A 13,181-nucleotide genomic window follows, 5' to 3' on the forward strand; every position below is an offset into this window, starting at 1 on the left:
CAATAGCATCATCACTAATCAACATTCCATTCCATAACCAAATCAACCCAACTAGTACTATAAAACACAAATTATTATGAGAGAGACATCATTGAGAGACAACAACAAACATAACATAACTGATCAAATATCATCAACAATCCATACTGCAAAACCGTAGCATGTATTCGCGACTTTTACAAAGCACATCCGCGTATGTATGCACTTACCATTCTCGACACCTGCATACATATTCTGAACTTTCGCAAAATATATACGCGACTACTTAGAAGCAGATACATGTATGTATGCGACTTCTCAAAGGCAAACCAATGTACAAATCTGAAATCACTGAATCATACCTTCGGTGCAACCACAACCTCTGTCAAATCCATATCTCAACATACACACCATTACAAAGGTACACAACTTTAAAAGGTACAGAACTTGAAAAATCACTTTAAAAGGTACACAACTTGAAAAATCACTTTATGAGAGAAATTAAAAAGGTACACAACTTGAAAAAGGTACTAGGAGACTTTTAAGTGATGAGGCCAATGTATGAGGGGGTTCATTTGGGAGAATTAATTTCAACCACACATCCTGCGATTTGAGGATGAAATCTCAACCATTGGATCCTAGGTTTAGGGATATAATCTTTTCCAAAGAGACAAAAGAAGAAAGGGGAAACTCATTCTTCTCTTCACACTTGAGAGAGAGCATGAGGAGAAGAGAAACTTCAAGGAGGAAGAAAAATTGCAGCAGTGAGAAGGGGCACAAATTCCAAGAAGAGACTGTACTAGCAGCACGAAAATCAAGGAACAAAGCAGCACGATTTTGGTGTTCTTGATTAAATTCTAATCACATAGCATCATACACGATATAATCCAATGAAATGCCACAATCCTATTGATCCCGAAATCCTGAAAACTGTTAAGTCTGCTGAATTGTGAATAGGATAGTTAATTCTATTTTCTCCATATGAAGTCTGATGAGGTTGGAAACACTCTCAAACATCTGGAAACAATTAATGGTGATTTTAAAATTTTAAGTAATACCTTTTACTTTAAGAATTTAACATTACTATTAGGGAGCATTCAGGAGCAACTGGGAGCGTCCATGCCAAGGCAGCATCCATGTACAGGTGGACATATGTATGTACAATCAGATTTTTTTAGAGGGTGGATATAATGCATTTTGATTTAGGATTATTTCTTTTTATGCTTCTATACAGTGGCATAGAGGGCTTTGGATGAGGATTTTTTTATCTATTTCAGGAGCTCAACATCATAGGAATGTGTTTTTCTACATTTTTTTCTAAGTATATTGAACATCCAAAAGCATTTCAGTTCATATGAGCTAATAGTTCTCATCTCCTCCAGGGTAATTCATGATTTTCTAATGATGAAGCTTCAAATTTCTGTAGTTTCATTTACCTCTAGTAGCAGCTGTGTATAATTGAAAATCTATATATCTGTGAAAGTCATAAACTTGGTCTACCATGTTTATATTATAGGAGGGACCTCCCCCTTTCAAGCAATCTTATCATAGTCAACTTGATATGATATGTATATTTTTAGGTCTGGATATAAGGCATTTTGATTCAGGATTCTTTCTGTTTGTGCTTCTATACAGTTGCATAGATGGCCTCGGATGAGTATTTTTTATCTAATTCAGGAGCTCAACATTATGGGAATGCAATTTTCTACATTTTTTTTCTAAGCATATTGAACATCCAAAAACATTTCAGTTCATATGGGCTAATATTTCTCATCTCCAGGGCAATTCATGATTTTCTAATGATGAAGCTTCAAGTTTCTGTAGTTTCATTTACCTCTGGTAGCAGCTGTTTATACATCTATATATCTGTGAAATTCATAAACTTAGTCTACCGTGTTTATATTATAGGAGGGACCTCACCCTTTCAAGCCATCTTATCATAGTCAACTTGATATACTGTGTATACTTTTATGTCTGGACAGATAGGTCCCTGAGTATACATTCTATTGGTTACCTCAATCTTGAGAGAAATATGCCTAGGCTGAGTTGAACTACAGTAATCTGTATATTTGTGAATCATGACTAAGATAATTTAGTTTTAACTTTGAAAGCCGTTGTTGGTGATTCAGCCGTTGGGGGTGATTCAGTAATTGTTTACTCGAGTGTATATAAATTTTCTTTTAGTGATTTGATTGCCATTTTCTGTGTTGAATAGCTATTGTGTGATGAGTGTTTTCCTTCTTTTTCTTCCAGGAGAAATACAATGCGAACAGCCAAATAACTCACTCTATACCTTTACTGGTAACCTTATTATTGGGAAACAGACATTGCCTCTTTCACCAAATCAAATATTGCTGCGGGTATGTTTATTCCTCTCAATTATTAAGGTTTATCATGATGATATTTCGCAAGGAAACAAGAATCCCATCAGATTGTCAATTTAATTTCTATTATAGCTTGTTATCTAAGTTAATAGTAATTTAGCTTTTAGTCATAACCAAGTCCTTTTTATGAAAAAACGGCTGATAAGGTTTTGAAATGAATTAAGATGATATTTTTCTTCTGAAAAGATGATCACACATTTTGTAGACATAATCTTTATTGTGTATATCAATGTTATGGGATCGGAAACTGCTTATTTCAGAAGCTTAATTTACTTTTTTGATCTAGATATTGATAATACAGATCATTTCATTGATGTCCTCAAATGGCCAAAAAATAGGTCAGTGGGACTCAAAAGTACAACAATAATTATAGGCTGTGGGAGTCCAAAAGCAACTCCTAAAAGCTAGAAGATAAAAGGGCAAGGAAAGAAACTACATAGCAACCACATTAAAACAAAAGTAGTTGAATATTTTCATAAAGACAGTGTAAGAGTGACCTAGCGGAAAGTCACAATAGAAGTAGAAATAGATGCAGAATACGAGGAAGAAGAAGAAGCAGCTGGAGGATTTCCTTAGGATATGATACAGCGGCTGAATTAGATGATCCTGGGAAGAACCCAGAGCTGTCAGATGACACTTTCCTAACAGTTGAGATTACTGGGAAAAATCTGGTGAAAGAAGATTGAGTGCCAATAGCAGGTTGACGACTGGGGTATTATCCATCAGTCACTCAGGGATCACAACATTGATCGTCCCCAGTCTGGAAATGAACAAATCAAGCACAATGTTTTGGCAGTCAATATGAGAATTTTTCTTCAGCTTGTGAGGGAGTCTGAAAGCTGCTTCATGTCTTTGAAATGTCATCTAATGTTCTCGATGTTTTAGGTAATAAAGCCAAATGGAGGGAGGACAAGGCCTATGGGAGGATGAAGCTATCAACGGATTTGATCTCTGCTAAAACTATGATATCTGAGAAGAAGATATGTAATAGACCACCATCATAGTTTGCAAAATTTCCCAAAATTATTACCACAAATATATCCCTCCATGAAATCTCACAAGGGAGGAGCATTGATTGATGACTTGGTTGAGGCGGCTTTGTTCTCTCCCCTTCACCCACCCTCATTCAGCCTCAGGCTCTTCTTATTTTGGTAAGAAGAAGCACAACCTCCAGGAGATTTGACTTGGTCTTGGAAGGGGATCTTGCTCTTGGTCTAAAGGTCTTGGAATTCGTCATTTGAAGAATCTATAAGAAGAGAAGAAATTTTTGTGGGTTTTCCTCTCTAGGAGAGGTTTTGGCCCTGTCTAGCAGCCTACATCTTGTGGCCTTGTGCACTATTGATCTTCATGTTTTGGTAGCTGTTTGATGATAAGAACAACATAATAACAAGAGAAGAAGAAGCCAATAATAAATAAAAGTAAAAGAATATCACAAACAATTATCAAGTCTAAGAGAAATCACTTCAATTGTAGCCCTTTTGATTTTTCAACACATCAAACATCGCTATGCATCAAGTGGCCTCCGATGACTTCTTTATGTCCTCTAATCTAGTGTTGATGTCATGCCTTTCTGCTTGAAGAATTGGCCCTCAAAGCTTCTTATAGGCAGGGTACTTATGCTAGCAATAGTGATAGAATCACATATTTATTCAAAAAATGGATTTGTCTTTGTGATGCTCAAAGGTATGTCACTCCAAAAAATATTTGTTCCCACAACTTTGTCTTCTTGTTGCTTCTCCTTTTTAAACCACTAATTGGATGGAAGGTTCTGCTACATCTCCCGTTTCTTGCAAGAAAGAAACATGAGGTCCTCATGGAAGGTGAATCTATGGAGTCCCTTTCACTGCGTGGAGACCTAGATCTACTTGTGGTTCTTGAGGATCTAGTCACTTCAGTGGTGGAAAGTTTAGCTTTGGTAATATATAAATAATATATAAATATAAATATAAATGATAATGATAATTATAATAATGATTAATTAGTGATTAGTATGGAAAAGGCATGTCTCTAAAGACATGACCGTTCATGAAGGGGCACCTGCCTAGGTATATAAGCGGGCCCTCATTTGTAACAATCTCCTATCTCATATCGTTTGTACATTTCTATATAAATATATTTGTTTTATCATGGATATTTATATATTTATGATTTTCTGAGTATATTGCTGCGTTTATGAGCTTCGTTCATAGCATTTGGTATCAGAGTTGTTCAATCCTCTGTTCGCTCAACCGTTGCATAGAACCAATATGATTTAGCCTTTTCCCATTAACTCTCCATTAACTTCATTGCCGTAATGATTGAAGCGTGCGACTGTTGGGTTGAGCCGACTTAAGTAGGTTGGAGCCGACCTTGAATTTTTTGAGGCAAAATTTACAATTTGAAAATTCAAATTTTACTTCTTTTGGAGTCGTCTTGAAATATAATTCATTTCTGCGATTTCCTTCTAATTTGGAGGTTTTAAGACAATTTATGAAGACTGACCATAGATGCAAAAATTCAACACTCCCTCTTACCTAGATAGGTATTCATAATGACTTCCATAGATGTTCTCTTATTGAATAAAAATTTCTTTATCCCAAGTAAAGGTTGAATGAGGTCAACTATGTTGATGTATCCATCCACCACATGTTCAACACCAGAACCATGTGGAAAGCATCCCACATCAACATTAAAGGAGGAACTAGTTACCCACTGGTCTTAGGTCACCAACTCAACAAGTCGTCACTTGGAGACATTTGAGGAACCCATGGTTTTTTCTTTTTCATATTATATATATGGGGCCAAGGTTCTAGTGACAAAATGGAACACTTCAATCATAACGACAATGAAGTTGATGGAGAGTAAATAGCAAAAGGCCGAACCGGATTGACTCTATGCAGTGATTGAGCGACTAAAGTATCGAATAGCTCTGATACCAAATGTTATGAGAAAAGTTCCTAAACACAACAATATACTCAAAAGATCTAAAATATATAAATATCCATGATAAGACGAATATATTTATATAGAAATGTACAAAAGATATGCGATATGAGATTGTTAGGAATGAGTGCTCGTTTATATACCTAGCTAGGTGCCCCTTCATGAATGGTCATGTCTTTAGAGATACATCTCTTATATACTAATCACTAACTAATCATTATTATAATTATCGTTATTATATATATATATATATATATATATATATATATATATATATATATATGTATAACAACATCGTCCTCCTTTTTATCCTTTTCATAAATGACATGATAGGTAGTATGCAGAATCTCTGAGGTTGATTCACCACAAATCCCAGCTACATGCCCAGGGATTTTAGCCAAGTAGTACTTTAATTGGTTAGTCCATCTCGTGATGAACTGCTCCCATAGTTCACAAGACAACTTTGTTAGTTTGTGCCATATTCAGGCTCATCATATTGCCAAAATGGGTCCGAAGGCTTCAAAATATTGACAAGGCAATACTCAACTTTCAACTTCAAACCTAGGGAAAAAAATGAAAAATTGATCATCAAACATTGTGAGGGAAAAAATTTGCTGGTAAAAATAACAGACCTCAATGCTGTTCTATGGGCCATGGAAAATGATAATAAGAGGCAATGTTTGATAATAAGCATTGCTTGAATAAGAACAACTTGCTGGTAACAAAAGAAATAGAGTTTTAAATTGTGTGATGGGCCTTGAAAAATTATGATAAGAGGCAAGCAATATGGCTTTGAAAATCCTACATATATCTAGAGTAAAAACTACTGAGGAGGATGGAATTTAAAGAAATACCTAGGATTTGTGAATATCAATACTACATGTAGATATTTATTGATCCTTGCTCTAATGAAAAAACTTTGATGGTGACAGGAACAGTGGTTTGGCCTACTTAACAGTGTAACACTAGTTGTTGATGATGGTAAGCCACTTCCCTTTCTTTCCCCAGTAGTTGCGAAGATATATGACCCAAGAAATAACCCAAAATTATTGGTGTGGAGCCCCCTATTCTGGATGATTCACCATTGACCAAATCCACTTGTGGCTCTTGTCGATGTGTCGCTTTAGGGTTGACTGTGGCTTGAAGCTTTGAGAGTTGTTCTTGCATGTTGGTTATTAGAACAACACTCCTTTCGTAGGAGTCATCTTAGCAAGCTGTGTGTGCAAGTAGTCAACCTAAGAGACTTCATTTTTGATGTGATTGATTGAGTTTACCAGTTGGGTGATCATGTTCACCATGGTCATGTTTCTAGTGGATGTCATGGGGCCCTCGGGTCAGCTATAAGGGTTACTAGAGAATTATACCAACACGATTAACATTAGATATTAGATATCATTTTTTGGGATTCAACTGTGTTAAGTAAGTCATTCATCTATGGCCATTTTCATGAGAGGTAGTCGTAACTGACTAATTTCCCATGATTTTTGAATAGTCCACTTAGCACTCATTGCATCGTGTGATGCTCACAGGGGTGAAGAAGTGGGGTTGAAACTAGTGAAATAAATCGCATAGCGTCAATCATCACTTCTGGGGCTTGCACCTGGTAATTAGGACTTCTCGGGAGGTCACCCATCCCAGATCGTCTCCGACTCAAGCGCGCTTAACATTGCAGAAAGTGTCTCTTGAGATAGGTTACCTCAAATATTAATACAAATGACCCCTTTACATTTGGTAAGCATCGACTATGTATTAAATGGCTTTATTCAAAGAAGATGGCTTCACACATTCATTGCCTAAATATTAATTACCTTGAAGTAGGAATGATAGGGTAGGGCCTTAACAGAGTTTTTAGTAGATTCATTAATAAGATAAGATAGTTTTATTAATGCCCAACAAATGACCAAGAAATAGGTCAAGGGACTAGAGAGTACAATTGGTAGTTGAAAGCCTATGGGTGTGTCCATAACACTTTTAGATGTTAAAATGCTAGTAAAAGTGGAAAGATACATATGACAATAGAAGAGGAGAGAGTAGTCCAAGCTCAACATCAACATCAACATCAACATTAACATTAGTATCATCATTAGAAATAAAAGTACAAGAAGAGGTGAAAGAGGTAAAAGACTTATCGTTGTCTCTGTCTATCATTGTAGAGGGATCGACACAAAACTTGAGGATGTCCTCAATAGAGTACTTAAGGTTGAGAGGGCCTGGCTACAAAAAATTGTGAGGGGCTATGGAGGAAAATGAATGGTCTGTATTAGAGGTTGAGGGGAAGAACCTCCTAGCCTAATAGAAGTCTTACTGCTTGAGTTGTCCTAGTGGGCAAAACTCTACATGGTGTGGGTCTTGCACTGAGGTGTTGCAGGGTTATATTGCTTGTCGATGAGGTGGGGAGGAGCTTCCCTGTCTCACTAATCTACAACAAATAAGATAAAAAATTGGAGGGTTCAATTGACACTTACTACAAGAAGGAATGGAGATAGTTTAAAAGAAAGAAATGGTGAGCTAGGTGGTACTAGGTTTGGAGAGGTCATGCATAGTCCTTTATCTATGGGTCTTCACATTGCAGTATAGTGCAATGCATCTATGGTTAATATGGTGAAAGAAAATCACAAGGGAAGTCCTCAAGTCCCATAAACCCTAAATCTCATAGTGGGACATGTGAAAATGAAATGCTTCTTAGACTTGATCTGTTGGAGATGGGACAACTGCTAAATCCTCTTAGCCAAGGGTTTTGGCAGTACATCTTGATTTGTAGATGGTGGGAGCAAAACCATAACTCACTAATCTGATGGTGCCCAGTACAGTTAGGATGAACAATGAAGCCATCTTGCAACTGCATGAACTGCTCATAATAAAATGCAATCATGGGGCTTGGGTTTTGAGCGGGTGAGCCAGTTGCTTTGGATGTATATAGATGTCATCTGTAACAACTTGGTTGATCTCTCCTTTAGTGGGAGGAGATGACCAGTGGCATACAAAGAGTAATTGGAAGTAGGGATACACTCTATAAAAATATCAATGGTTTGTAGAAGTGAAGTGGCCTTATAGAACCAAACTTGTTTACACCTAGAGAAGGAAATCTCCTTACAAGAGCATATAGCGCTATAGGAGTCTCCATATCAGCTAGGTTAAGAGCAATGTTTTAAAACTCCGACTCGGCCGGGGGTCGATTCCGACTCCGACTCTGACTCGGTATCGACTCGGCCAGTTTGATTTCAATGACTCCATCGTTGCAAAAAATACATTAAATATTTATTTTTTATAAAAACACATAATTTTAAAGATTTTCATTCATGTATCCAAACACACAACATTAGAATATAGATAGAAGACAACATATGATCAAAGTAGGCTCATGAATATATCCATTATATTAAAATGGCACCTAGTGCACTGCCCAATACATACACGATGATGATATAGAGATCAAAACAAAAACACATAACCAAGGAGGCTAGAAATGGCCTCTACAACAAAAGTCTGTGACCAGTACTACTGGCTATTGCTAGAGTTGCCAACATCATCTGCCTCTACTTGGGAGCGGGAGTGAAAGCGGGGAGTGGGAGCGAAAACGGGAGCGGGAGTGACATTTTTGGAAGCTCCCGGTTTGGGAGCGAATCCCAGAGGAGTTCGACAACCAATGTCACTAACATCAAGGTACATAGAGGGATTGGTGCTCTTGATTAAATACGAGTTCCATACTCTAATACATGACAAAATTCAATGGAAACATTGCAAACCCCCAATCCTGAAATCCTGAAAAACTGATAAGACTGCTGGATTTTGAATGAAATCTAAAATTCTACTTTCTCCATATGAAATCCAATGAGGCCGGAACCAGTCTCAAACATCCCGAGTCATTTCATTTTCATCCTTTTACTTTAAGAATTTAACATTACCATGAATAGCATAGCCTTAGTAGGGCAATATGATCAAATACTAGGGTTTGGGAGAGGGCAATGGACCCCAAAGACCAGCAAACTAATTCATAAACCCCTTTGGAGTCCCCCACACTTAGAAAAATTAAAAAAAACTAAAAAAAGGTGTGTTTTTATGGTTCACTGGCCACTATCAGCTACCCGACCGAGTAGTTACGAATCCGGTTGAGTCATAACTCGGCCGAGTCATGCTATGACTCGGCTGGGTCAGTCATAACTCGGCCGACCGAACCGAATTTTCCGTTGGGTTAAATTTTTTTTTCTGGCTCGGACCAACTCGGCCGAGTCGGTTCTGAGCCGGCCGGATCTTAAAACAATGGTTAAGAGTCCTTGAGAGTGGAGATCTTGTGAAAATAGAAAACAAGTCTGAAAATGAATACAAGCCTTTAGTTGCAGTGAAGTGTTGGAATGTTATTCCTATTAATCCCAATTAGAGGGATATATTACAGAGGCTTGTTGTTGGTTGGGACATGGGCATCTCCTGGTGTTCTTGCTTCCTTGCCTCAAAGAAAATCAGTATCATTTCTATCAAGTTATGCAGTTGTGCCCTCCAGTAAAGGGAAAAACGTCTGTTGATATGATGTGTGCTTCCTTGATTACATAGTTTTCCATCATGAAGCATGGTCACCACATAGTGGTGGAAATGAATCCGAAATTAATTTGTTTATCAGCTAATTTTTGTAATGGCTTGAAGAATTTTGCTGAGGGTTTATTGTAATTTGTTAACGTTGAAAAGGAGATCCAGGTTAGGACCAGGGGGGCCGGCACTCAGATTTCTTCCTAAGAATTGAATACAAAGCTTACTAACTGTATTCCTCTGCTCACAGTCCATAAAGGTTTCATTTCATCACCTTTAAAGATATGAATATATGTTTCTTGAGGACCAAATGCATCTTGGGACAAATTTAGGTGTATAATGTCGCAATAATTTAAATCCTCCTTAACTGTTCTAAAGCCATTAGAATTTTGATAAATTTGTGAAAAATATGCACATAAGCAAACAAACAGTACTGAATATGAAGAACTGAATCAATATGCTGCTGGATCTACTTAACAAATCTTCATAATTCATTACATGAATGGATAAGGAGTTGATTCCTTCTCATGCTTCCAAAGCAATTTGAAAGGTCATTACCATGTTTCTCAGTCTAGAAATCAGTGTTTCATATGCTTCAGATAATTCGTTATTGATGGAGTGCCAAACTGTGACACACTTCCCAGTCTAATGATAAATTGTGACATGGTTTTACTTATTGTGAATGATTGCTATTATTGTGACTCTGAAAAGTTTAGACATTAATTCTATAATATCTCATCTAACCATTACTCTACCTATCCATTCATGGTGCCACGTCTGTCTGCAAATGATTGCCCCACCTTACCATCCATGCGAAAATAGTTTTTTCATGGTAGGTAAATGCCATTTATGAAAGCACTAGAAACAATTCAAAGGACATCAAGAAAATGAGAAATGAAGTAAAATAGATCATATCATTGAAATTTGCTCAAAGAACATGCAGTACTATGCAGTTTTGTGTCCATTAAATCTATCATACAATGGAAATAGACATTGAGCATCTATTTCACCTTCCTATCTAAACGCGATGGCAAATTCTTGTAAAGATTTTAGTGGAGATATAATTTGAAACATATATGCCAAATTGTTTATGAGGTGTCATATTGTTGTTTTCATGCAAATATTATACTTGTAAATCAATCAGCTTAAGAATCACCTAGCAGACTTTCTGTTATTTCTTAGATTGTCAGTGTAGGTTCTAGGGAGAGTAGATATTGTGAAACTTTCTTAAATTTCACTTAGGATTGGGTTTCCCTTCTTGCAACAGGGATGCAGTCTACGGAATACAGAGTTCATAGTTGGTGCTGTGATTTTTACAGGACATGAAACAAAGGTAAAGTTAAATTCTTTTAACATTTGCAATTAAATTGGGTTGGATGGGTAACTGATGTTTTGTTTAATCAAATATCTCTTTTCAGGTCATTCAATATTCTTGATTTATAGTTGGTCTTTTGCAGTGCTTGATGGTATTTTTGGACACCCAACTAAATTGTCATTGAAGATATTGAAATGTTTAAATATGATACAATATATCTCATTGGTTTCAGGTTATGATGAATTCCATGAATGTCCCTTCAAAGCGAAGTACATTAGAGCGCACTCTTGACAAACTTATATTGATTCTTTTTGGTGTTCTCTTTGTAATGTGCATAATCGGAGCTATTGGCAGGTTTGCTCTCTCGCTTCATTTTTTTTTGCTTCCTTTGTATTTTTAAAATAAATACATATTATGCTATGTCATCATGCAAAAAATAATACATTAGGATACAAAAGATATGTTTAGCATTGATTTTGGAACTTGGAGGATGTAGGAGGGTTGTAGAGGGGACTCGTTTCAGGGAAGGCTGAAGAGATCCTCCTAGATTTCAAGGAGCAACGTTCCAAAAAAAATGAAAAATACAAATATAGATGGATTTTAGCATTTTATATCCAATTTGAGGCTCATCTTTCTTTTTCTTTCAAGGTAATATATCTCAAGGGAAACCTCTTGGGCACTTCCCCTCATTCCAATAGGGTAAACCCTAGATTCTTCAATACACAAGGCTAGGTCAACAATTCGTGAATAGATTATATATAGCTCATCAACAATTGGCTCACTAATAGCAAACATGTCACAAAATTGGATTTGAGCATGCGTGGGGAGGGTAACAACTTTCTTAACAGCCACTTGAACTACACCCTATTGACAAGAGAACCATCTTTATGTCATATGACATTCATGATTTCAGAGTTGATAAAACTTCATTCTAATTTGCATTGTTACACGTATGATATCTACAATGAAGATGACAAATTTTCAATGTTGTCTTTGAAACACTGATCATGTAGCCTTTGGAACAACGCCCTTCTTGGTGCAAAGTAGAATGCCTTTTGAGAATCCACAAAGAAACATAAGAATTTTTAACTGTAATGATGAGCCCAATGATGTTGTTGATGGTCTGACACTCAGTGAAACTTCCCTGTCCTTTGACCTTGAGGTGCATACACTTTGCCTCATCAAAGAACCACATGTGTAGTATTGTGCGATAGAGCTTGGTAAATATGTGGACAATCTTGATGGTCATGTAATTGCTAGAGTTTGAAGGGTCCACTGATTTAAAAGTGGTGTGGATGATATAGTGAGGTCATGGTGGAGGGAAACTTGAACAAGCAACACAATTATTAAAATAAAAAAATGAAGTCAAGAGATTGAATACCATGTTTGACATGTTGAAATCAATGTTGCACTAATCGTTATTGGGATAATTTCCGCGCGGGGAAAAAATCGTAATAATTGGGAAAAAATTGGTAATAATCGGGAAAAAATCGTAACATACAAAAATATTCATTTTTTTTTTTCAATTTTTTAAATATCTAAACCATCTACAACATAAAATAAATACATTGACACATAAATATGATAAAAGAACTAATATATAAGATGTTTAATATCATTTCTAGTGCTACATCACACATAACAGTGAATCATGTCCTGAATAGTAAGTCCTGACCAATGTTGTTAAAATCGCGATATTATCGTTTTTTTCGCGATTTTTTCAGAAAAAGATAAAATCGCGCTTAGTACTCGGAAAATTCCTTTTTTGCCCGATTTTTTCGAAAAAATCGTGGGGATTAAATATATATATATATATATATATCTTTTTTTTTTTGGAGGAGGTGACCCAAGCTACCCCTGTCACAAGTAGAGGACGTGGTCTACCTCCTGTAGCTCCTAGTTCTTTAGCTTCTAGAGCACAACAGAGTCCATAGTCTACTGCGGCCTGCCAACTCCACCGACATCTACATCCAGAGGGGCAAAGGAAATCAGTAGTATTAGACTTTAGTTATTTCGTTCATTTCATTGTATATGACATTATGACTCATGATATGAGATAC

General features: G+C 36.5%; 1 protein-coding gene across 1 annotated transcript in view; it reads left to right on the forward strand.

Moving 5' to 3' along the window:
* ALA3 (aminophospholipid ATPase 3) overlaps positions 1-13,181 on the forward strand; it is a 289,031-nt gene that overhangs the window by 54,910 nt on the left and 220,940 nt on the right. The window contains exons 8-10 of the mRNA XM_089411303.1: positions 2,233-2,339; positions 11,074-11,139; positions 11,354-11,475. Of these exons, the coding sequence (XP_089267429.1) occupies positions 2,233-2,339; positions 11,074-11,139; positions 11,354-11,475 (295 nt within the window). The remainder of the gene's footprint in view (positions 1-2,232; positions 2,340-11,073; positions 11,140-11,353; positions 11,476-13,181) is intronic.

This window comes from Pinus tabuliformis, chromosome 3_1 (assembly GCF_031772625.1).
Source record: "Pinus tabuliformis cultivar Carrire ecotype Pingquan chromosome 3_1, CPIR1, whole genome shotgun sequence".
Classification (NCBI taxonomy): domain Eukaryota; kingdom Viridiplantae; phylum Streptophyta; class Pinopsida; order Pinales; family Pinaceae; genus Pinus; species Pinus tabuliformis.